The 25,377-nt window shown below is 51.0% G+C and overlaps 2 protein-coding genes across 2 annotated transcripts; one reads left to right on the top strand and one right to left on the bottom strand.

Annotated features, from left to right (window-relative positions):
• Positions 1–674: 674 nt before the first annotated feature.
• Positions 675–1,732, top strand: CUNH17orf50 (chromosome unknown C17orf50 homolog). Its single transcript, XM_041664096.1, has 2 exons — positions 675–1,330; positions 1,410–1,732. The coding sequence occupies exons 1-2, from the start codon at positions 675–677 to the stop codon at positions 1,654–1,656; spliced, it is 903 nt and encodes a 300-aa protein (XP_041520030.1). The 3' UTR covers positions 1,657–1,732.
• Mmp28 (matrix metallopeptidase 28) lies at positions 1,255–24,208 on the bottom strand. Its single transcript, XM_041664753.1, has 8 exons — positions 23,960–24,208; positions 13,360–13,439; positions 13,076–13,263; positions 8,316–8,540; positions 5,446–5,691; positions 4,852–5,001; positions 4,391–4,558; positions 1,255–3,679 (listed from the first exon to the last, which is right to left on the bottom strand). Exons 1-8 carry the CDS (start codon positions 24,068–24,070, stop codon positions 3,285–3,287), a joined length of 1,563 nt encoding a protein of 520 aa, XP_041520687.1. The 5' UTR covers positions 24,071–24,208; the 3' UTR covers positions 1,255–3,284.
• Between the last annotated feature and the right edge of the window lie 1,169 nt (positions 24,209–25,377).

The raw sequence follows: 25,377 nt of genomic DNA, 5'->3' as shown, positions 1-25,377 counted from the left end.
AAGATTAACCAACACAGTGCCCAACACACACACACACACACACACACACACACACACCTACCTTCTTGCCCATTGTTATCATTCTATTCCATTCCTAACTTGGGGAAAAGATGGACAGTGATCTATAGAAATTGTCCTTTGACCTTTCTAGGGCAACCCCCAAGTGCTGCCTCCTCCTTTGCGATGTAAATCTAGCTGTCTTGGGGCTGCCTATGTGCTGATGGATAGCTCCTGGAGAAGACCTGCTTAGTTTCAGCCCAGGAACTTGCTTCAGGTCCTGACTTACTTGCAGTTATGATGTCTGTCTGTCAGTTAGAGAGGGGGGCATGTGGCTGAAATCCACTTGCAATTGGCCAGGCCTGAGACCAGTTTCTGGTTGAGTTGGTTATGCCTATCCAGCCGGTCTCCCGTGACACTGGGCTTCGACCACCAGGGAAAGTCAAAATCTGGAGGCAGAGGCAGGCAGATATTTATGAGTTCCAGGTCAGCCTGGTTTATATAGTGAGTTTCCTTGTCAGACAGAGCTACACAGTGAGACCATATCTCAATAATAATGTTAATATTAATAATAATAGATTATGATGATTGTTTAAACAACCATAAACGACCACCTATTGAAATGACAATTGATGTTTATTAACGTTGGGTAACCCTCCTCCTTCCGTGTTGGTAATATGCGTTCGTTGATTGCTTGCACAACTGGCAAGCAGGAAACTGTGTGCTTTACCCAGACATTATCTAGAGTCAGCCTCGCAACCACTCTTGAGGTAGGTGCTACTTTTCCCGCTTCAGAGACGGGGAAAATGGAGCATGATGGAAGCGAGGTGACTTGCTTGGAATCCTTAGCAAGGAAGATCAGGAGGGCGGGAACTCGGCAGCAGTCCGGGAATCTGGGACTCCGAAGCCCTTTGGCAGGCAGCATCTGTCCGGTGGTATCTTCCCCACGCATTCTAGATTCAGGCTCCTGCCGTAAGCAGCCAGGACAGCCGGCTGCACTGACTCCCTCCCCGCCTGCAGGCGTGAAGACCCCTCTGTGGAGGAAGGAGGTGGAGGAGCCCGAGGCCAGGGAGGAGGAGCTGGAGGACGAGACATTGTCGTCGTCGTCTTCGTCGTCGTCGTCGGAGGTGGAGAGGCCGGACCCCGAGAGCACGGCGGAGGTCGAGGAGGATGGCGACTCGGGGGAGCGCGAGGCCCGCTCGGTGTCCTACAGCCCTCTGCGCCAGGAACCGAGCAGCCAGCAGGTGGCGCTGCTGCGACGCTCGGACAGCAGCTTCTGGGGCTGGCTCAGCCCGTTCGCGCTTCTGGGTGGCCTTGCGGCCCCCGCGGACAGGTGAGATGCAGGCACCCGGGACCGAGTTTTAGGGAGGAGGGCCGCAGAGCCACTGAGCACTCACGTCCCCGGCCCTTAGGAAGCGTGGTGCCCCGGAAGAACCGTGCGTGTTGGAGACGCGACGGCGGCCACCGCGCCGAGGGGGCTGTGCGCGTTGCGAGATCCTTTTCTGCAAGAAATGCAAGAGCCTGCATAGCCACCCAGCTTACATTGAGCACTGTATTCTGGAGCACCCTGACCCGGGTAAGGCGGAGGCCGCCGGGAGCTCTGAGCGCATCCACTCCCAGCCTCTGCGCCCGCAAAGCTCCAAACTCTTCTATCTCTAGTGCGTTTCACAGAACTGTCCTTTCAAGTCGCCGTCCTTAGCGCCTCCTTCCGGTGAGAAAGCCCACTGTCGGTTCACGGTCCCACCTGTTGTCTAGCTGAACTACAGCAGGCACTACTCCCCAGACTGCATCCAGCAACTACAGCCCTCCTGACCCATGCCTCCAATACAGCCTCACCGGCATCTTTTTAGGTCCTTCTGGCCAGGCGAACAGAGGCATCGCTTGAAGAAAAATAGCTTCGGGGTACCCTCAGCCCTCGAAGAAATCGCCTCTTTCCCTCTAACCCCCCCGAATAAAGTCTCTAATCAGAGTCTTCTGCAGTGGAGTGGATAAAAATGGGACCCTCCTTTCTCTCTCCTGGGTACAACCCAAAAAACAGGGCCTAGCAGGGAGGTTCTTCCGTGGTCTACCCAGGACCGGGCAGTACAAAGCACTTGCATCTAAGGGCAGTCAAAGGCCATTTTGTCCACTGCACAGAGAAGAAAGGAGGGGACAGGGCCAGCAATGCCTCTGGGGAACTGCAGGCTGCTCCCCTGCCAAATCATTCTCCAGTCCCTGAGAGCTGGCTTGCCGCGGTGGTCGTGGTCACTGTGTGTGTGCAGCGGGCGTTGGTAGGTGGAGGAGGCAGGGTGGGATGGAGATCCAGATGCTAAAATGAATACCGAGACTGGCTCCGACAAAAGGGGAAAGCTGGGAAGCTGGTTCCTTCTCCAGGAATCCCAGCTATTCTTGGCTACACGAATGGGCTTCGGAATGCTGCTGCGTGTGTGGCCTGGTGAATGGGGCCATTGAGAGCAAACAGGCCTCACCCAATCTGCCGAGCTGCAGATTCCCAGTGCCTGCAATGGGCAGACCCCGAAGGACCCTCGGCCATTTTCCTGCTGCACAAATACGGCATCTGGAAGGGTAAAGATGGCCTGCGTTTCGAAGAGAGGTGCACCCCCTCTCTCCACGACAACGATAGACACACAGCCGGCTGTCCCTTAGTTGGATGTGAGAGCATGGTCTCTGTGTCTCAAGTACCCCGTACCCATCTGCTTCTACTGAGAAGGGTGGAAGGTTCTGCCCGAGGAAGGCTGCTACACCTCTAGGCTGACCAGCTGGGGGTGCTTTTTCTTCACCCCAGACAAAAAGTCAGGCCCGGAGGACCACACTCCCTTTTTCTCAGCCTCTTGATCCAAAAAAGGGCCTCTGGCAGTGGAGCGGAGCCTTCACCCCAGCTTGCTAGTGGTGGGAAGTAGGGTGAAGTCTCTGATGGAATAATACGTGATTTCCCAAGAAAGGAGCCTGAACGGCATAGAAAGGGCGGTTCCTGCAGAGTAGTCCTCTACCCCGGTTGAGTTTTGCATCCTTTTTGGTGGGACTCAGCACTATGGGCATGGGACTACACCTTCATCGGAACAGAATCCCCTCAGGAGTGGGAAGGAAAGAGGTCCTTGAAGGAAAGGGCTCTGGGAACCCTGTTTTTGTTTCTCCTTCGACCACGGGAATAAAGCAAATTTCCTGCTGGAGGCAGAGCTACTGGGAAGTTCCGGCGAGGTTCAAGGGCTTCCTAGACAGGCCCCGCCCCTCAGGTGGGGGTGGGGCGAGCAACCACGGTTTAACTGTTCGTTCAGTACCGGGAGCCTTTAGAAGAGGGCACCTCCTGAGTTGGCATTCCAACAGCCCATCCAGGGCAGCTCTGTGGCCCAGCGGCCAGAGCTGGTTACCCGCAGTTTGGCTTGATCTAGGTGCCAGTAGTGGTCATCTCTGAAGAAGACGACGGAGCCATCTGGCCTTGGCAGGGCGCCACTGACCTCCTCAGGGACCCCGGCCCAGTCTCTCAGGCTGCGGGGATAGTAGGGCTCCACTTGCATCGCCCCTCGAGCCAGCACGTAGTAGCGGGCGCCCTTGAAGAGGATAAGGCGGCGCAGAGGCGGGAAGAAGAGAGCTGCGTCCGGGTGACGAGGCAGACCTCTAGCCCGGCACAGCTGTGAGTTACCCCCTACAGATTTCGTGCCCTGGAACCTCCAACATCGACTCCCTGTAGGGCATTGAGAGAAACAGAGTGAGCTGGAGGCGCTCACTCATTGACCTTCCACTCCATCTCTGTCCCCTTGGTTCCTTCTCTTTCTGAGGGCCCCAGATTGTTAGTTACCCTTGGAGTCAAAGTGTGGCTAAGAACTGGGGAGTACACGGTAGAGTTATGGCCTAGACTCCCAGCAGGTGCCAGCAGAGAGCAGACGTTGCTGAAAGAACGTCTATCCCAGTCTATCCCAGGCTGGGGAGGATAGGAGGGTGTTGGGGAAAAGGGTAGGGGTGGGGTGGCTGGAGACAAGATTCCCTGCCTCTGGAGTGAAAAGGAAGATTGAATAGATCGTGTGCTGTCCACCCGTCAGCCACTGCCTTTTATCCGGCTTCCTCACACCTGAGCATTGCTTTCCCTATCCAATAAATGCAAGTTCCAAAAGCTAAGCGGAAAAGCTTAGCCTCACACAGCCAGGATGGCAGGGCAGACACCTTCAGGCTTCCTGCTGACCTGCGGACGGGAGGGCAGTCCTCCCCCTACAGTTTCTATACCGGCGACCACTGGGACACTTGCTGCTCCCAGCAGCTCCATCCCTGAAAGGAGTCCTTCCTGGGCCACAGGTTTAACAAGGAGTTCCACCAGGGACTCATTGCTGGGGATCCTCCCCTCTCTTCACTTCGGGTAGGACCTCCCACATCGCAATCTCAACTGACTCGGGGCTGATACCTTTGAAGAAGTAGAAGTCTCCATCTTCCAGGGACACTGCAGCAGCCTCAATATTGGGGGGCAGCCCAGGCCACCTTTTCTGTAGCGCACGGGGCTCTGAAACATTGCCGTCCGCTGTGACTTCCCAGACATGGCTCCCTTTGAAGACGTGCAGCCGCCATTGCCCGTCTGTCCCCAGGCAAGAGATGACAGGAAAGGCCATTGGCCTCCAGCTGACTTTGGGGGAGGGTGCTGCCCTAGACCCGGTTTTCCAGACAAGCCGAAGGTGGGTCGCACAGGGGGCTGAGGGAAGTAGGAGTTCTAAGGTGGGCCTGAGCTTGACACCCCACCACCATCAGGACAGCACGTGATTCCGGATGTCTATACTCCAGATACCTCCATTCCCTAGTCATTCAGCTATGGGAGCCCTAGAGATGCAGAGAAGGGAAAAAAGACCCCAGACATGGTTGGGATCATCTTACCTACAGTGATGGCATCAAAGGAAGAATGGCAGTATTTAGGACCTCTGGTTTCTGGGCGTATCCTCTGGGAACTGTGAGGGTCCCAGGCCTCAAAGTCAGTGAATCGCTTTCCGGGGAGTTGAGTGGCCACTGAGCGACCCAGAGGCTTTCCTTAAGATTCAAGAAGAGAGATAGCAGACATGGGTGGACATACATACATGGAGGGTTCAGGACCCTTCGTCTGCTCTGCCCATGATCTGAGACCCAAGGAAGGAGAGGGGAGAGGTGAGTGCAGCCCTGGTTCTTGGTTTTCACTGAGAGTGCACTAATCCAGGAGTCTCCTCTCCCACCCCACAGCCCAGAAAAGAGGTAACACCAAAGGGTTCTGAGCTAAGGGCAGAGGTTTGCACTCATACATTGCTTGGAATTGATGGAGAAATGGGGAAAAGCGGAGCCTGCGGATATTCAGTTATCAAGGGTGCCTGGGGCTTTAGGACAGAGAAGATTGGAGCAAGGAAGTGACGGGCATGGGGGAATCCTGTTTGTGGAGCCAGAGTCCGAAGACTGGTGACCACAGGGGACAAGCGCAGAGTCAGGAGCTGGCTGGGGGCTCACCATATAGGTTCTGCACTGCTAGCACGTCGTCCCAGCTGAGCAGGGCGTCGCGGCCCAGCTTCTTGTAGTAGGGAGCCATGAGCGCGCGTGGCGCGGGCGAGTGCGCGAGGCCGAGCGTGTGGCCAATCTCGTGCGCGAGCACGACGAACAGGTTGCGCCCTCGGCGGCGGCTCAGAGTCCAGCGCTCATCCCTGTCGAAATGCGCTTCGCCCCGTCGGGGCAGGAAGGCGTGGGCCAGGGCGCCCCCTGCGAGAGGCACGGAAGAGGCACGGTGAGCCGGAACCAGGGGCTCCCTCGCGCAGACACCAGGCTCCTACGTGGGGTGTGTGTGTCTCATTTTCTAACTTCCCTTTCCAGTTTGATAGGCACGGGAATGCTAGCAGGTGAACAGATGTCTAAGGGATCTTAAGGGAAGATCACGGTAGACTCAGCTAGGGGCCAAACTGCCTGGGCTTCGAAGATGCTAGATTTACCATTTACTAACTGTGTGATCTTGGGCAGACAGCTTAATCTCTCGGAACGAACGTGTGTCACTTGATTCTTAGAACAGTGCTTATCCTAGGCACTACTAATATCGGTTACCCCTAGAAGGATGGTAAGGCTTTGTGCTGTTTCCTGACCTGGCCCCTTCGTGGGTTATGTTCAGGAGTCGGCAGACTGAACACAATGTGCTACTATGTGTATGCACATTTCCTTTCTTAAAAAAAAATGTTTTTTTGAATCAGGCAGTGGTGGCCTATGCCTTTAATCCTAGCTCTTGGGAGGCAGAGACAGGTGGATCTTTGTGAATTCGAGGCCAACCTGGTCTACAGTGTGAGTTCTAACCTCCAGTACTCAGGAGGCAAAGGCAGATGGATCTGTCTCTTCCAGGCCAGTCTGGTCTACAAAGAGAGTTCAAGGACATCCTGAACTACAGAGTGGGACCCTGTTTTTGTTCGCTTTTGGTTTTTTTTTTTTTTTTTTTTTTTTTGGTTAAGGTGTGTTTGTCAAGTGTGTCATGAAGAAGACACCTTGAGGGGCTCAATTCTCATCTTCTACCACGTAGGTTCTGGGGATCAGTCTGCATGCAGGCTTGAGAGTGAGGGCAAGCAATGTCTTCATCCACAGAGCCATCTCACGCCCACCCCACTTCTTTTGGACAGGGTCTTATTTGCTGGCTGTGTGTGTGTGTGTGTGTGTGTGTGTGTGTTGCAGGTGTGCTCACCTGTACAGGCCAGAGGTTGATGTTGGGATTTCTTTCCTAGTCATTTTTTTTTAACCTTTAACACGTTTACATTATTTTTTGAAAGAGTGTCTCTATGTAGCCCTGCCTGTCCTGGAACTCATTATGTAAACCAGGCTGGCCTCTGCCTATCTCTGTCTCCCAAGTGCTGGAATTAAAGGTGTGCATCACTACCACCCAGGTAAATTGCTATTCTATTATGAGTATTAAACCTGCATGTATGTCTTTGTACCATGTGTGCCTAGTACCCAAAAATTCCAGAAGGGGGCATCAGAACCCCGGGAACTGGAGTTAAAAATTGAGCAGCCCTGAGATGATAAAAACTAAACTCAGGTCCTTTGGAAGAGCAGCCGGTGCTCTTAACCATTGAGCCATCTCTTTAGCCTTCTCCACCTATTTTTTTTTTCTTTTTGAGAGGGGCCTCTCACTGAACATTTTTGCTATTTTGGCTAGATTGCTAGATTGGCTGGCCACTGAGCCCCTGAGATTTTCCTGTCTCTGCCCTCCCCCATCGCCCACCCCTGTGCTGAGCATCTGAACTCAGGCCCTCGCAACTATGCAGCACTGAGCCAGCCCTCCAGTTTCATGGCCACCAGAGTGCTGGGGTTATAGGTGTGTGCACCACACCTGGCTGATGTGTATGGTTTTTTATAAACATATATATTCTTTGTTCCTCTCTTCTACCAGGGCTCCACTGTGGGCCTCTCTCTCCCTGCTATCATAGGAGTGAGCAGAAGGAGTTAAGGGTCTCAATGATTCTCACAGGTGAACAGCCCATTCAGAAATGATGGCTTCCAGGTCCTCTCGCTCACACACACCTGTGATAAGGTTAGCACACAGCACTGTGATGATGTTAGCCTAGAATCCAGGTCCTCTCGCTCACACACACCTGCGCTAAGGTTAGCACACGGCACTGTGATGATGTTAGCCTAGAATCCAGAATCCAGGTCCTCTCGCTCACACACACTGTGCTAAGGTTAGCACATGGCACTGTGATGATGTTAGCCTAGGCGGAAGCAGAGCCTGGCAAATGCAGGAGGAATTCACATTTCCTGAATGCGCTTCAGCTGCCTCCAGCACTAGCCACTCTGCTTAGCTCTCATTGGAGGGCTCGCATGGTCCACATTCAGATTCTCAAGGCCAGTGCTGAGCACAATGGAAGAATGCGCTCATTCTTTAGAACTTCTACATTATTATACTGCAGAGGAAGCCTGCAGGCTGGGGACAAATGGAAGCAGCTGTGGCTGGAATCTGTGAAGCACTTCTGTGAATGTCAGGATGAAGGCCTCTTGCGCTGGCTGTCTGGGGGCAAGGGAGGGAAGGGCTGATGGACAATAGAAACACGGGCCTGTCTGGAAGCCGGAGTAGGCAGAATCGCAGACTTTTCTCCAAAAATCCAGCACACTCTAGGGTTACCAAAAGTGCTTCCCACACCAAACCTTATCTGGCTGTCCTTTCAGCCATCTGGTACATTTTGGACAGAGCCTGTTGTTCCCGTTTTTCAGATGAGGGGATGGAGGGTCCTTTGGGGGAGAACCTGGCTTGGCCATGGCTTCAAGGAGAATAAAAATTGCACTGCCCACCCCCAGGCTGCCTCTCCTAGCCAGGGGCCCCTCCTGCCGTGTGGAAAGAGACTTTGTGGCAGCACCTGGGCCATCGAAGGCATTGGCCAGCCCATCATTGTGGTCCCCTTGGAAGAAGGTAAGGCGGATGTCCGCAGGGCCCGTGGCCGGGGCCTCCCAGAACTCCAGCGCTGACACGTTGCTCCACAACTGGAAGGCAGCTCGCACGGCCCCTCGCACAGCTGGCTCGGGCAGGCGCTCAGGCCAGTTCACCAGGCGGTAGGAGAGATGCTGCTTGTACCACTTGTTGCCTGTCACCCAGAAAGGCCACGTGAGTCACGCCTGCTGCTGCGGAGACTGGTCCCCACAGGCCCAGTAGGATGGGTTGGCCTGGCCCCAGGGAGCTGCTGACCTGGCCGATCTGACAGGGAACACTCAGCCCTAGCCTTGGGCAGCCTCCTATTTGATAGGAGGGAAGGTACTGAAGGGAGACCACACTGTGGGCAGACTACCCTTCTCCTGGAGAGTCTCTCCAATCTAGTGGCCTAAGAGATAACATCTGATGGGAAAGATGTAGCTTCTGCCCAGAAAAGAACCCCCTCAAGGATCAGTCTGAACCCCTGGTCTCGGGTCTCATTCCTTCCCACAGCCCAGGATGAGCCTGAAAAAGCTCAGTACCTCTTGCTGACAATCACTCTGAGGCCTGTCCTCAGTATCTGGATGGAGAGTCGTGGGGCCACTAAGGTCACAGCTGCGCCTGCCCCAGGCTCTCCCTCCACCCTCATGGTCTCCTGTCACCTCCCCGAGGCTGCACTCTGCAATTGCCAGAACCTAGGGCCTGTGGCTGGCCAACAACCAAAATAACCATATATTAGAGGTCTTTCCCTGCCCCCTTGCCCTCTTCCCTGCTTCCTTAGGGACTCTAGAGACATCTTGAAGACAAATGAGAACAAAGGGTGTACTTTGTCACGGGCCCAGGAATCTTTTCCCTCTCTTCTTACTTAAACTTCTTTCCCTTTGCCCCAAACCTCCGTTCCTCCCCAAGGGCTGAGGCTCTGGCCTCTGCCATAGCCCCAGGTCGTTCATTACATGGGGGCCCATCTGCAGTTTGCTGTGCGGCCAGGAACAGAGCAGCCAGAAAATCTGGCTTCTGAGTTTGTCGGGGATGGCCTCTGAGCCCTGTAGCTCAGAGACCGAAATCCCAAATGCAAGCCTCAGAGTTTGCAGGCCAGATTCTCCAGGCCCAGACTTGGAGGATTGGGACCTAGGGGAAGGCGCCTGCCCACAGCTGCGAGTGCCTGAGAAGCTGAGCTGGGGCCTGACCCCTGGCCCAGGGCTGTTCCTACAGTCCACACAGAGAAGCAGTCCACCCTGCAGAGATGCCAGGCCTATAAAGCTGCCTAAACATTAGGGTCAAAGCTTAGCAAGGGCTGAGATTCCCCAGATGGGAGGGAGGTTCACTCTGGCCCTCTCCACCCATGGAAGTGGGGGTGGGGTGTGCCCCACTCCATTCAAGGCAATGCATCTCCTTGGGCTTGTTTGGCCTGGCAGCCACCCAACCACTGCCTCTCAGCCAGTGACCAGTCCTCAGGGAGTGAAAAGGGAACTATTTTGAGGAAGGGAGGGAGACAGGGAAGGTGGAGGAAAGGCTGAGGGCCCAGAGGTGTCCACCCAGGACGGTTCATCCTTAACCGCGAACACTCTGCTGCTTGCTGTGAGTCTTCACAGGGCACAGAGCAGCGTGCACTGGGCTCTCCTACATCCTGCTGTGAGGAACTCAACTTCAGACTCTTCCCAACTAACATCACCAAACCTTTAACCCTCTAGCAAATGGTATGGGGTGGTTCCTTCTGCAGTTGTGGCCTGTCATTTCCCTCACCCCCCAGGCGGGAAAGAAGGAGGGTGGTAGCCATTTGAGTAGCCAGGGAAGGTGACAGGTCTCAAGAAAAAAATTCTCTGTGAAGTGGGGTGGGGAAGGGTAGGGAGCATGAATAGGAACAAAATTGAAAAGAAAAAAAATTTAAAAAGAGTGTTTTCCTTGGGAGGGACCAGGAAGGAAGGAACTGCCTTGTGTTGGGGTGGGAGCAGCACTACCCCTCTACCTTGGCACCCCAGGAGAAGGCTGGCTGTTTCTGTCCCTCATCCCAAGTCCAGTCTGTGCGAGGCTGCTTTCCATAGTGACTGAAGGCCCGCAGCATGTGGTATTTGCCCTCTATGTTCTCTCTCCGGGGTCCCAGTGGGAAGAGGCAAGGGAAGGAGCTAAGGAGGACAGGGACAGGAAAGCTAGAAGCGAGGGCTAGAAGGACTGTGGAGTCCTGACGCCCAGCAGGGGACTGATGATAGCACAGGATAGAGGCTGAAATCGCAGTCCTGAACGAACGTACAAGTTCTCAGGAATCGTGGAATCTCTCTGAGCCTCAGTTTCCCCCTCGGAATAACATCGTGAAGTTGCCTGGAATGTGCTGGGGGTTGAGAACCTGCACATTTGTTTTCATCTCCTTTTTCAACTCAGGTGCACCACCCAGCCCCCGACCCACCAACTCTGTGAAGAAACAGGGGGCTAAGAAATCAGCCCTGCAGGGCACAGAGAGGATCAGGTGCTTGACCTGAGGTTGGCAAGTGCACACATATGAATCCGGGATGCCCAGTCAAATTTGAATAAGAAAATATAAATACAATTCCTTATTGTTTATCTGACATTTGAATTTATCTGGCAGTCAGGTACTCCACACTGCTAGCTACAAATGCACTCAGTTACATGCTCTGTTGGGGCAGAAGATGAGCTGCGTGCAGCCAGAAGGAAGCATCTCCAGAGCTCAGGCTCAAGTGTTTCTGGGCCTGCTCACTTCCCACTGCATTCTCACAGGCCTCTTGCATTCAGTAATCCCAGAGAGCTCTCCTTTGCAACCTAAGAAGGTCTGACTCCTACATGAGGAAGGATGAGGGATCAGAACCAAGTGGCATGACTTGGTCACCACAGCTGATACCTGAACCCAGTGCCTCGTGCTTCTGGGTAGTGTTCTTTCTGTTCCAGCCTGTCCTGTGTCCCTCCCCTTTCCTACTTCACTCTTAACACAATGGGGTGGACAGCATGCTGACACCAAGGACACCTTGATCCCAGAGCTGACTGTGGATGAATATGGTCATTCAGAACAGGGCAGTCAGGATGGATGGACAAGTGAATGCTTGGAAATGGCCACCCTGCAGCTGCCACAACTAAGAAATGAACGCAAATTCTGGGCATTCAATCGTGTGTTCAGTGAGTGAGGTTGGTAAAAGCAGCACAGATAAAAGTGGCCACCATCCAACGTGTGCAGAGTAAAATTAATTATACTTGAAAATCTGACAGAAAAACCTTATCTCGTGAACAACCTTGAAAGCTGCAAAAATTAAGCAAAGAAAAACTGACTTAGTCAAAGCAATCATGGTACCAAAATTTCACATAGCAAAATGTATTGTTTGTGGAAAACTGACAGAAGCATCAAATATTCATAATAGTAATTCATAATTGTAGATGGGGAGCAATGGCAGTGGAATACTTGAGGGGGGGAGAAGAAGGAAGAAGAGAAAGAGGAAGGGAGGGATGGGGAGAGAAGAGGGAGAGGAGGAGAAGGAAGAAAAGGGAGGTAAAGGAGAGGGAGTGATGGAGGAGGGTCATCTGTCTATGTGTTACTTTCATTGGTTAATAAAGAAACTGCCTTGGCCCTTTGATAGGACAGAAAATTAGGTTAGGCGGAGTAGACAGAACAGAATGCTGGGAAGAAGGGAAGTGAGGCAGCTGCCATGGAGCCAGCCACTAGGTCAGACATGCTGAATCTTTCCTGGTAAGCCACCACCTCATGGTGTTACACAGATTATTAGATATGGGTTAATCAAGATGTGAGAATTAGCCAATAATAGGCTGAAACTAATGGGCCAAGCAGTGTTTAAATGAATACAATTTGTGTGTTATTTTGGGTGTAAAGCTAGCCGTGCGGAAGCCGGGTGGAATGAAAAGCAGGCCTGCTTGCCCTATCACTACAAGGGAGAGGAGAAATTTTTTTGATGTAGGACAGTGGCATCCTTCTTGACTCTGGGTTCCAATCCCAGCACTGGAGAGAAAGGAGCAAGAAGGGAGAAGAGGGGAGGGAAAGAGAAGACAAGGAAAAATCCCGACAGGAGAAACTGTAGAGCTGTGCAATGGACTGTGATAAGATGTTCAGTGTGGACAGATTCCCTGAGACACAAAGTGGCGGCCAGGACTGGGAGCAGGGTGCAACAGGAGCTAACTGATAACAGGCATGGGGTCAGAGGACAATGGAAATGTTCTGGAAGGAGGAATTAGCTTGTGGTAACGGTCGCACAATTCTACAAACAAAATAAACCCCTCCGAATTGGATACTCTAAGTGGTAAATTGCACGGCAAGTGAATTCCATCTAAATTTAACGGATTTTTTTTTAAAGGTGCTCTATGAACAAAATAAAACTCATCAACAGATCACATCTTGGTTGAATAAGTGTTATGAAAAGTATCGATCCTTATGGAAATAACTTCAGTAAAATATGAACAAGAACCATTGACAACTGTTTAACTGCCCTGCGTAGAATATTGATCAGAGAATTAAGTGGACTTGGTGGGGTTTAATCTGGAGAATACATGTACATTGAAAATTCATCAATGCAGATATAATTTAGAGTTAAATATCCGTATTCATGACTATGATCTTAGCCAAAAGATCTGCCCCTCTTCTGCCGGAGGCAAGAGACGATTCTCCCAGACTCCCCGCTCAATCTGGCCACATTTCTTGGCCACCGGCTCTTCTGGGCACCAGAGAATCCCAGCCTGATTGGATTTCAGTGCACTCACCTGGCTTTGCAAAGCGTTTCTTACGTCTCCTTTTGGCCCGGTGCCCAGCAAACAGGGCACTGATCCTCTCTGCCCAAGCTGCATGACTGTCAGTGTCTGCAACCCCGCAGCGCGGACGTGTCATCTGACGCAGTGTGGCCTGGTCCAGCACACCACTGATGGGCAGCTGCGACACCCACTGGAACTCTCTGCCAGGAAAAATGGAGAGAAAGGACTACAGAGGAGGGGGGGGGGACAAAGCTGGAGCTACGTATCTTGCACCCCTTCACATCCCTCCATCGTACCTGATGGCATTGCTGAACTGAGTGGAGGCCGCAGCTTTGGAGCCCTGCTCGCTGAAGTATCCGTACTTCTCCAGGAATGCCTGAGGGAGAGAGGAACATGCAGCATCCTTGTACCCAAAGGACTGAGGCACTTACATCCAGGCCAGTTTCCCCTCCTGTCCTGATAGCAAAAACTTACAGCAAAAAAAAAAAAAAAAAAAAAAAAAATTTCTGGGATTAAAGTCAAAAGGCCATCATGGATATTGAGGCAAGCTCCTCAATATATCCGAACATCGGCTTTCTTATAATCTTTTGGCATTGCCAGAAATCCAACAGAGCGTGCTGGCCAGTGATGGGCTCTGGGGGCGGGCTGTTCTAGATTTGATTTCCAGCTCTCAAGTTACTTCTTACCTACATAGGGAGTTCAAGGCCAGCCTGGAATGAATGAGACCCAAAAAGGAAAATGAGGGAGTGAGGAGGGAAGGAGGGATTTTATTTTCACACCCAAGATGTCATTTATGGGGCTTTCTCAGTGCTTTATGACCCCACCAAGTGAGCCTCATCCTCTGTCGGCCAGCTGCTTGTCTTTCAGCTGCCTGTTTCTCAGCTACAGAGTAGTTACTGTTCTTTTATGAGTAGAACTATTCCTTTATGAGGACTAGCCCAAAGCACTTAAAAGCCACCTGCCACACCAGAGGAAACCCCGTCCACGGAGCAGTTAGGGTATGCACTGTGCATGTGTACGGCGTCCATATGCATCACATTTGCTCTGAAACATCTTAAAAAGCTCTAGGAGCTGTAGACTGCTGGTTCTGTCCTGCTTGGTCTTGCATAAAATTTTCCCTCTGATTTTAGCTTCTTTTTAATTCTCCTCTCCCAAAGGTAAGGACGCTAAAGTCCCTTTGACATCAAATATACTCACCATCAACCTGTTACCCCGATATAAAAATACGACTTTCTAGAGATATATATTTTGAATTAGAAATCTGCAACTTCCCCAGAGGCAAAATGAACATAATTGGATAATGTCCCATGATCCCCTGGTTTTTATTGCCTGCATGCGCTCACATACACAGAAGAGAGTATCCCAGTGACCAAGTTATTGGTGCCAGCTGAGAGAAGAGGATGACTCATTATCCTCACCCACCACCAGTTCTATCTTTTGGGGAGCTGGTACATTTGGCTTCCTGCTTGCCCAGAGCATTGATGAACCCCATAAGCCATACCTTAGATATGAAAAACAAGTTCCTCCTTCCTCTCTCATTTTCTTCCTTCTTGAGTCCCATTTACCCAAGGCTGGCCTTGAACTTTCCCTAACGGCCAGAGTGACCTTGAATGAAGATTAAATGACCTGTCTTCCTTCCTTTACCTCCTGAGTGCAGGGATTACGGACACACCACCACAGCTGGTGTAATGTAGTGTTGAGGATTGAATACAGGTTGTTGTTCATGCTAGGCAAGCATTCTACCAACTGAGCCTCATTCCCAGACCTTCAACTTCTTGACTCTTAATGTACAGTGTCTTAAATTTTTGTTTGTTTTGGGTCAGGGTCTCACTACGCAGCTCTGCCTAGCTCGGTCTCACCGAGAGTTAACTCTGCAGGCCAAAAGAGGGCACCAGACCTCATTACAAATGGTTGTGAGCCACCATGTGGTTGTCGGGATTTGAACTCAGGACCTTTGGAAGAGCAGGCAATGCTCTTAACCACTGAGCCATCTCTCAAGCTCCTGTTTTGTTTTTTGAAACAGGGTCTCATTCAGCCCAAGTTAAGCTCAAACTTGCTATGTAGGTGAGGCTGGCCCTGAACTTCTGTTTGCTCCCTTGTTTCCCAAGTGCTCGGAATGCTGGGACGCACTGACGTGGAAATGCGAAATGAATGTAAATAAAATTCATTGAGGAAGCTTGCCAGTCCTTTGAGAGTCTGGTCTCTTCCAGCTGTGTTTGACCTGAGGCAGCAGCTACGACTGGAATTACTTTGAGTTAGCAAATATAGCAAATAAAGGTGAGGATAAGAGAACAAGGAAATCAGAAAATTATTTCTGTATAGATAAGCCAACAAGAAAAGATATTGGGTCTGGTTGTAGTGGTACATTCCTTTAATCCTAGCACACAAAAGGCAGAGAGACTGGGCCAGACTTGTGTGAGTTCAAGGTCAACCTGGTCTACAGAGTGAGTTCCAGGACAGCCAGGGCTACACAGAGAAACCCTGTCTCAAAAAACAATAACAAAATAAAACAAAAAAATCCACAATATAAATAAAAATAAGATAAAAAATAATTTAAGAAAACCAACAAAGCAAAGCAAGCAAACGAAACATTTTCATCCACCTTTAGCGACCTCAACTGTAGGACTTTAATAAATAGAAGCTTTCTGTAAGGAGCCCTGGTTCTGGACAGCTGACCCCTTCCCAAACCAGCCTTGCTGTTTCTCTGCGGGTGGGTTAGCATCAACCCTCTGGTTTTCTCCTTTGCCTTTGTAAATGCATGTTGTTTTCAGACACATATGGGATGTAAGGGGTTCGAGTGCCTCAATCAAGAAAATCATGTGTTGCTCCCAGGACTTGAGCTAGAGAATACTTCTAACCCTGATCCTACTTGGCGACAGACACAGAACATCTTGGAGCCTTGGTTTGTTTGTTTGTTGTTGTTTTCCCCACAGGATCCCCGAAGGACTACAGGCAAATTGGTTCAGAGTGTGGTAGTACATGCCTGTGATCCTAGCACTCAGGAGGCCTTTGGCCGGCCCAAGACCAGCGTGGGTAGTAAGTTCAAGGCCATCTAGAGCTACAGTGTGAGACACTATCTCACAAATAAATATAAATAAAGCGCGTACATCTGGCTCAGTGCTAGGCACGTTGTAAATGCCCAGCAAGCCCTGGTTTCATTAGTGAGCAGGAAAAATTAACCACAGGGCCGGGCGGTGGTGGCGCACGCCTTTAATCCCAGCACTCGGGAGGCAGAGGCAGGCGGATCTCTGTGAGTTCGAGACCAGCCTGGTCTACAAGAGCTAGTTCCAGGACAGGCTCCAAAACCACAGAGAAACCCTGTCTCGAAAAAAAAAAAAAAAAAAAAAAGAAAAAAAGAAAAATTAACCACAGGCTTTTGGCATACAGTCCACTTGTACTTGTGCCTCTGTGTCTGCTCAGGGGCTGCTCCCTGGTAATGGCCTCACATCAGCCAAGTTCAGGTTCTCTTCCTTGCAGCTTCCCTTTCCCTCAGTGAGGCTGGAAAGAGGACTTTAGAGGGAAGCCCTTTAACTGGACCAGTGACTTTCAAGAGACCAGGTCACAGGTCAGCCCTGCTGGCTGCTCCCTTGTTTCTCTTCCCATAAACCCGCCCAGACTTTATCAGGGAGTTGGCTGAGGTTCTGGGACAGCGGGGAGGAGGGGAAGTTGTATGGCCGGGCCCCTGTTTCCTGGCTGGGCAGCATGGCCTGGTACTCTGGCAACAAGCTGAGGCAGAGGTGGGTTCAGGGGTCATCAGAGGGGAAGTTCTGGCCTCTGCAGCGGCTTAGCAGATCTAAATTCCCAGTGAGCAGAAAGAACACCCCTCCCAGGCCACCAGCACCAGAGAATGAGAAAAAGGCATTTTAAGAATTTGACATTTCATATTTCCATAGCAGCACTCAAATATTACAATGTGGATCATCTAGATTTATGAACTTCATGTTTATGAATATGATTGCATATTTAGGCATTTAAAATGACACACAGGAAGGACTCCCTTGCTACTGTTATCACTCAGAAATTCTGGGCAGTAGAGGAGTGAGGAGGTAACCAGGTTCGAATCCTGCCTCCGGAACTGTCCTTAACCCTTTGCTATTTTTCTGTCCCTCAGACTCTCTGCCAAGGTGACAGAAATAACCCACCTTGAATGCGAAGAAGAGCAGGAGTGGGGGGTGGGGGACAGGAATCTCACAAGACTCAGACTAGTGGAAGAGCACCAGACTTCCATCCCTGCCCACCACCTTTGAGGGCGGCGTTTCTTCTCTCTGGCTTCCATTTTCTGAGGCTAGGCTCGTGTGTCTTAGGGACTCACTCTATCCAAGGTCATACCTTTCCCACTTTCCTGAAGGTAGTGCCAGGCAGTTCCTCCCTACCCTGAAGTACAAGCAAGTGGCTGTCTCTCTTCCCTGGTCTCTCTCTACCTGCCTGTTCTTTCTCCTGGGGAGCCCAAGGCTACGTCTAAAGGGAGAGGAAGCTGAGGACCTTGCCCTTTAGGTGATTCACCCTGCTTTGGCCTAAGAATGTGCCAACATGCCTTGCCCATCTTGAGTAAGGATGGGGCCACGTTTCTGGGGAATCATCTCTGAAAGTCCCGGGAGTGGCTGTGGTGCCTGAGAGAAATGCGCAGGCTTGCAGGATCAGCCAGCTGGGTGGAATGGCTGCTCTACAGGATGTCATCCAGCATGGGTCCCTACTTGTCATGAGAGGGTGTGTGTCTAACTCAGTCTGTTTAGTGCCAGAGGGAAGGGAAACTTCTGGCCATTTCTGAGCAGGGTAACTGGGCAGAGTGAAGAACTGAGTCACTGGGCTGAGAGCCGGGTGAATCCCTGCTCTGCTGCTACTGCTGCTGCTGCTCTCAGGTCTGCTCTTCTCTGGGCCTCGGGTTCTTCTTCTCTAAAATGGGGGTAGATCCCTAGCTATACCCCAGGCCTCACTGTCGTTGTAGATCAACGACCAGTGTGTATTCTCTGACAGAGTTGCCTGACCCGGTGGCAGACCACCCTGCCTGACCTCAACACAGCATCCCCAGGTTCAGTAAGATGCCCTGGGAAAGCGTCAGGGAAACCATCCTGCTAAGAATGTCATTCTAACTCGGGCAGTCACAGGGGTGACTCTATCAATGGGCCTCTTAAATACTCTCTGCATCAATTTCAGAAGCAAAAATAAGGCAAAGAGGTTGGCGAGGTGGCTCAACAGGTAAAGGCACTTGCCATCAAATAGGACAGACAGCCTAAATGTGATCCCCATGGTGGAGGGAGAGAACTGACTCCTGCAGGTTGTCCTCTGACCTTCACAAGTACATAGTGGCACACATTGGCCACTATGAACACACATACACGTGCACACACAACAACAACAAAAGTAATATAGCATTTAAAAAATTGCAAAATGACAAACTCATGCAGAAACTATGTTGTTTCACCCACGCTGCAGCCCATCTCTTTTTCCTTTCCTTTTTACCTTCTCACCTTCCTACTATACCCTCCCTTTTAATCTGGTTTTTTTTTTTTTGGTTTTTCGAGACAGGGTTTCTCTGTGGTTTTGGAGCCTGTCCTGGAACGAGCTCTTGTAGACCAGGCTGGGATTAAAGGCGTGCGCCACCACCGCCCGCCCGGCTTAATCTGGTTTTTGAGGTGCTGGCTGTCATGAAGCTTGCAGTAATCTTCCTGCCTCCATCTCCTGGTGCTGGGACCACAGACGTGCACCGCCACACTGTGCTCCATGCCATATCCTATCTCATGGTTTCTGTGTCCACATAGGGTTCCACTTACCCCTCAAATACACCTTTAGCTGGTAGCCAAGTTAAGATGTGACGGAGGGACAGCAGCTGGTGTCCTGCCTTGACCTGCTCTCTGTGTAAAGAGGTTTCCATGGTGACCAGGAGCACAAGCAGTCCTTGAAATCTGTGGAGTTTTCCAGACACGATGCCTCTTTTGAATGTTACAACCATTTTGCAAGAAGACAGCCAGAGCAGGTGAACTTAGTCCCATGTTAAAGGATAGTCAGTGCAGGGGGAGTACAGTGGCCTGCAGAAGTGTCCTGGCGGTGAGGGGTAGAGCCAGTGATCGAATCCACACCCCCTGACAACTAGTCCAGGTGTTTTGTTGACATCTGCATTAGCGATTCTGCAGCTCTCATGCAGAGGAGGGGTGGAGGAGGGGCGGACAAGCTCTTCTCCCAACCTGAACCTGGGAGCAGTGGCTCTCAGCTACACCAGAGATGACTCTGGGGTTTTTCCTTTGCAGGAAGTGAGGGTAGCTTGCTTAGTGGGCTCCATGGTTGTCAGACGGAGCCCAGGATGGCTTTTGTTTCTCTTCACACCCTAGCAGACCATCTGACAAGCCATAGGTTCCCAACTGCACTGAACCCTGTTCCTGCAAAAAAGGCCAACATCTGATGGATAAAGGTTTTTCCACCAACTTGTGGTCCTCTGTGAGCCCCAGGACTGCTCCTTATACTTCTATCCACCCTCTACTCATGAGTCACTATGCTGAGCTCCTGGGAATGGCTTCCACACCCAGGCTTCTGGTTTCTGACTCACAAAAAGTCTAATGAATGGCCCTGGGGTATGAGAAAGAGACACTACATCTTGGCCTGGATACTCCACAGAAGCCCAAGAGAGTCTCTGTGGAAATAAAACAGTCCAGTTTTTGGTACTGCACACTGGGGGTGGCTGTGCAGATATGAATGGGTCACTGAGTGGGAGGCAGGTCCTGGAACCACTTAGTAGTCTGGTTGTTGTGAAAAGACTCAAACAAAGCTAAGGGTAGATAGACAGATCCCTTGGGACAGTTTGTCGCCTAACGTAGGGCAGAACCTGGCTGGAAATGGGGGCCAGGGTGGTGATGTCATTCATTAACCCAATCTTGCAATTCAGTGCTGGGGGCTCTTCCTATTTTGGAGTGTTGTGAGTGGCTCCGATTTTCCTAAGTGGACAACAATGAACTTGCTCATAATGCTTTGGGAGCAGTAAATCTTTTCCCAGGCAAAACCCACTCTGGAAAGCCCTCGATGTTATCACTCTGCACACAAAGGAAACATAGACCCGAGCACACTGGGTATAGGAACACATGTGACAATTTGAGAACACAGACACACCCAGATGGACATGACCTACAATCCCAGCACTAGGAAGGCTAAGGCAGGAGGATCACAAGCTTGAGGCCAGTCTGGGCTACAAAGCAAGATTCTGTCTCAACAAAAAACCAAAAACTCTAAAGTAAACAAAGCTACAGACACAGATATAGCCCTATAGGCAGATGCTTAGATGCTTGTACACACACACACACACACACACACACACACACACACACGTATACACACACAGAGGCACAAACACCAGGGCCAAACAACATTTTCGCTAGAGAGAATCTTAGAAGTCTTTTAAAGTCTTTTTTTTGGTTTTTCGAGACAAGGTTTCTCTGTAGTTTTGGAGCCTGTCCTGGAACTCCCTTTGTAGACCAGGCTGGCCTCGAACTCACAGAGATCTGCCTGCCTCTGCCTCCCGAGTGCTGGGATTAAAGGCGTGCGCCACCACTGCCCGGCTGCTTTTTTTTTATTTTTTTATTTTTTTTTTTTTGAGACAGGATTTCTCTGTGTAGTCCCGGGTGTCTTGGAACTTGCTCTGTAGACCAGGCTGGCTTTGAACTCAGAGATCCGCCTGCCTCTGAGTGCTGGGATTCAATGGGTGTGCCACCACGCTTGCTTTGTTCTGCTCTCTATTGGGTTAGAGATGTTCAAACTCCCCCACTCTCCACAAAATACCACATTTTTAGGGAGGAATACCGGTTTATGCCTGTAATCCCTGCCTCGGGGGAGACAAAGGCCGAAGGGTCACCATAAATCTGAAGCCTGAGCTACATAGTGAGACTTTGTCTTAGAAAGCAAAGCAAAATTTAAAAAGCCCCAACTCCCCCGTACAAAAGAAAATAATCGCACCACATTTTATATGAGCCCGTTTATACAGAATGTCCAGAATATGCAAATATGTGGAGGTAGCTAGATCTTTGCAAGGCTTTGTTTTGTTTTCTGGGGGGGGGGCAGTGGGCGGGGACGTACGTATGACTGACTGCCTTAACCTATCTCAGTACATCTTCACCTATTTTAGTCTGTTACAGTCACTATTACACCAATATCGCACTTCCCACTTGACACATCCCATTTTCTGTTTCACACCAGATACTTCCAGTTCACAAATCTATGAATCCATGACAGTAAAATTTCCTCTTCCTACCCCTTCAAGTCCTGCGCAACCGTCAGACATCTTGAATGTGGTACACAGCCCAGCACAGAGGGTATTTTCCTTTAGTTGGCTGTCTTTTAAAGAAGTTCCAGCAGGAGACAACACATTCTATGTGCGCTCATTCCTAAGCTTTGTTCTCACGGGACGATTTTCAATCCTGAAGCACGGCATCGCCGTAGCCTCTCACGGACACTTGGGGTATTCAGTCTTTGTACATTTTTGGGGGGTCTTGGGTCAGACCTCTCCCATCTTCCAGCCATGCTCCAGAGTTTTGCTTTCCGTTCCCAGTCACATAGCCCTTGTCCTCAGTGAGCCCCACATCCTCTTAACTTGCACACGCCAGGGAAGTCATCCCCATACAGGCTATGGCATACCCTTGAGCCTACTCCCTTGTCAGCGGTACAGTGCGCCAATCATTCAGGCCCCTTCAACAGCCCTAAACTCTGGATTTCGCCCCCTCAGTTCAGCAGGACTCGGCTCTGCTTTTGGTCCACTTCCCTGCACTGCAGTCATGGAACTGTGTCCAAACCAAGAGCTGAGGAGGTGGTGGGCTCACCCTCAGAGCTCCTGTTCTTGATGACTGTATTTCCCCCAGTGACCCAATGTTCTGGTTGAGAGCCAGGGTCCACTGCCAGTTATGTCAGAGAACAGCCCCAGGCACTTTAGAGTGGAGAGAAGCTACCTTGATAGGCCTTCTCTGAAGTTTTGATCCACAGGATCTGTCAACTTCATAAAGTGTTGCTTTATTTCACCAAATCTTGGAGGTAGGTTTCTTTCTTTCTTTTTCTTTTTTGGTTGTTTTTGTTTTGTTTGGTTTTGATTTTTTTTGATACAGGGTCTCATGTATCCCAGGCTGGCCTCAAATTCACTATGCTGCCAAAGATGACCTGAACTTCTGATCCTCCTGCACAGACCTCCCAAGTGTCGGGATTATAGGTGTGTGCCATGGTGCCTGCTTTTATGAGACATAATTTGTCATAGCTATAGTCACTGCAAAACTAGTAGGAGCTGCAGCCCTCTGTTGCCTGTTGGCCGGGGCTGGAAATAAATGCTTTACACGTTTTGTTCTGTGCTATTGTTGGAGAGCTAGACTCCTGGCCAGGAGCTCTAAGTCTGCAGCTCGGTGCTCCGAGATCATAATGCAGGTAATCCCAACATCAACAGTAGAACTTTGGACAGACTGTTTTCTATGCACTAGGTACCAGGCTGAGTGTTTTAGATACACAATTTCAGTGAAACCATACAAGAATCTTGTGAAACAGACATTATGAGTGCCCACTAATTAAGCGACCTGCCCTGGTGTGCACGCAGGTCTGGAAGCCCATGTAAACAATGGACATTGTAACCATGCCCGGAAACACAGATAGACTCTCACACACATCTGTATAGACCCACATGTGCTCTTGATGGACACACGAAGATGTACACCCGCTACACATTTCCGGAGCGTTTAAGCATTTAAAACAGTTTTAATGCCCAGAGTTTAAAATCCCCCTCCCCCAATCTATGTTAAACAGATTGAGTCCCTACTCGATCTGCTAGATATTAAGTTTCCCAAGCATACCCCAAGATGAAATTCTCTCCATCTGGGGCCACCACAGGCATGGGCGGTAGAGATACTGCCTCTGTTCCTCTGCCAGGGATTGCCTAGGGGAGGTCTGGGGGGACTCTTAGCAAGACTTGGCCTTGTAGGCAGAAGCCTTCTCCTGGGACCTCAAGACTGCACTTGATGCTGTAAGAGCAAATCCAGAGAGACAAGCGAATCCTTACATGCGAAAGCAGAGAGTGCCTCCTCTATTGCGAAGGGAAGGGCTGACTGAGTTGGAGGGCAGATTGCCTGTTAAGACAAGGGCCTTTCCAGATATCCCCAAACCGTGATGGGAACTAGGGAATGGAAGGAGTGAGGGCAGGGGAGCAAGGACCAGCACAAAACCTGGACTCAAGTGTTGAAAGTTTATCTCATCTTTTCTTACAATAGTGCTATTCTTGAGAGGTGAAAAGAACAGAGATGCTGTCAGGGGTGTGTGTGTGTGTGTGTGTGTGTAACTGGTATTAGTACAAAGGGGAAAACAGACCCCTTACACTAATCCTCATTCCACCTCACTAAGGTTCTCCACTATGCTACCGGTGCCAGGTAGTTGAGAAAAGTGAACAGAGAACTCTTTTGAGGTTTACCTCTGCCACCTTTTCTCACTTTCGGTCCTGGTCCTAAAGCACTATTTAAAGTTCCCTAATACAGGCCTCTGCAGACTGTCCCAGTTCGGCCAATTAATCTAGTTTTTGAGCAGTTTAAAAGGCTTGCTTTCTCTAGGCAAGCCAGGAGGCCACGGTTGCTCTGGCCAGTCAGCAGTACCCATTGCGCTACACCCAAAGTGCGGGACATTGCATGGGTGAGCGGCTTAGTCTCCCCAGCTTAGCGGTAAGGTGGAGTTCTCTCTAGGCTCTAGCCTGCCCGACCGTCCCGTCTGGTGGCTGTCTCTTGACCCTGCTAGTCAGTGCAGGATCGCAGGCCTGTGTGGTCCCACACAGCTCTGGCACAGGGAGAAATCCTGTCCCGTCTCTTTGTGTGCAAGTTATCAGAGCGAGGGCACGCAGTTGGTTGCTCAGAGGGGACCGCGGTTGGAGTTCCCCTCTCCGCCAGGCACACACCGTACCTCCGCCTCCTGGCGCAGCTCCGGGTATCCTAGCCGGGCGGGCTGTGCATCCCGGCAGCCCCACAACACCAGCGGCAGGGCGCGCAGCAGGAGACTCACGCCAGTCACCATTGCCGCTAGCTGCGGGTCGCTAGTGGTCAGCTGTGCCCGACTCCCGCGAATGCCAGCTTGTCTTGGTCCACGGGCGGACCTGCCAGCTCCCGGGGCTCTCGAGAGCCCTGCTCCCCCGCCGGCCGAGGTCGTCCTGCACCCGCGATGCCTGCCCTCCGGTGGGCCGACCGGAGGACCGAGAGGGCGGAGGGGAGGGGAGGGAGTGCCGGGCGCTGCCCCACCCACCAGCCAAGCAGCTCGCCCAAGACTCTTCCGCCCGCTGTGCAGCCTCGCCCGGCGCCTGATGCCACTCTCCTCCTTGGTCCCGGTCTCTCCAGGAAGGACCTGAGCGGAAAGGTCTCCTAGTCCTTCAGTTACCCAGGACTTTGGTAAAGAAGGGTCCTGGCTTGCGCAGGGCTTGTGGTTTCAATCAGGTGCGGGTCGAGGTCACCAAGGGAGGAGAAGCCAGGGCTGGAGTCAGGGAGATGGGGGCTTGAAGTTTGAGACGGGCTCCTTTGGAAATGCTCTGAGTCTCGCCCCAGCCACCAGCAGGCTGTGTAGTCTTGGGCTACTCACCCTTTCTGAACATCTTATCATGGGGAAATAGGGATAAGGATGCTTAGATTTTGGGGTCTGGGGGAAGATTCGATGATAATGCCTACGCATAAGCAAGCATGATGCCTGGTATTACGCGGAACACAATAAATGGCAGGATGCAGTGGGGACACCTTTGGCAAAGGATCATCTACTTCAAGCGTGGCTTTCTTCATGAGTAGAAAGAGAGTATATGACATTTAGTTCCCAGAATAGCATGAAAATGAAGGGCATACATCCCCAAAGCCTCCATTTAACCTACACAGTGTGTGAGAACGGAACGGAAAGATTTCTCTGGCAGCCTTTGCTACACATATACTGAAAGAAAGTGAACTCCATCGTATCTACCACTGAGAGTGAGCGCAGGCGCTGTGTCAGTCCACTCGTCTATAAAATGTAAATGGGACCAGGATGTCGCCCTTCTGGGATTAGGTGAGAGTTGCAAAAATAATCTGGAATCTATTAAATGCTAAGCAAAAGTAACTCAGTGTTCTGAACCCTGAGGCTCAGGGCTTCAATCGCTCTCAAAGTTTTGTGCTATTAGAAAAAGACACTACTGGGGTAGAGGAGTTGGGAAAAGTTCTTGAATACACGTCTTATAAACAGGCATTTCCTGTGTGGCACCAATTGGAAACAGCACCCTTTTCCACCATACCTTCCAAGCAACTGGTGAAAAGGGGGCACCCATTTCTGGAGAGATCTATTAGAAACAAGCACTTCTCTGGGAAGACCCT

The sequence above is a fragment of the Microtus oregoni genome, unplaced genomic scaffold (assembly GCF_018167655.1).
Source record: "Microtus oregoni isolate MIOR12 unplaced genomic scaffold, Mior012 000015F_ref0000493, whole genome shotgun sequence".
In the NCBI taxonomy this organism is placed as follows: domain Eukaryota; kingdom Metazoa; phylum Chordata; class Mammalia; order Rodentia; family Cricetidae; genus Microtus; species Microtus oregoni.
Note: the sequence above shows the minus strand (reverse complement) of the source record. Positions and strands in the feature narration are given on the sequence as shown.

Excerpts from the sequence above, each read along its gene's own strand:
- Mmp28 (XM_041664753.1), bottom strand. The coding sequence starts at position 24,070 with ATGGTGACTGGCGTGAGTCTCCTGCTGCGCGCCCTGCCGCTGGTGTTG. Across the intron at positions 13,264-13,359 it reads CAGTTCAGCAATGCCATCAG|AGAGTTCCAGTGGGTGTCGC; the intron begins GTACGATGGAGG and ends TTTTCCTGGCAG. Across the intron at positions 8,541-13,075 it reads GAAACGCTTTGCAAAGCCAG|GCAACAAGTGGTACAAGCAG; the intron begins GTGAGTGCACTG and ends TCTGGGTGACAG.
- CUNH17orf50 (XM_041664096.1), top strand. The coding sequence starts at position 675 with ATGCGTTCGTTGATTGCTTGCACAACTGGCAAGCAGGAAACTGTGTGC. Across the intron at positions 1,331-1,409 it reads CTTGCGGCCCCCGCGGACAG|GAAGCGTGGTGCCCCGGAAG; the intron begins GTGAGATGCAGG and ends CCCGGCCCTTAG.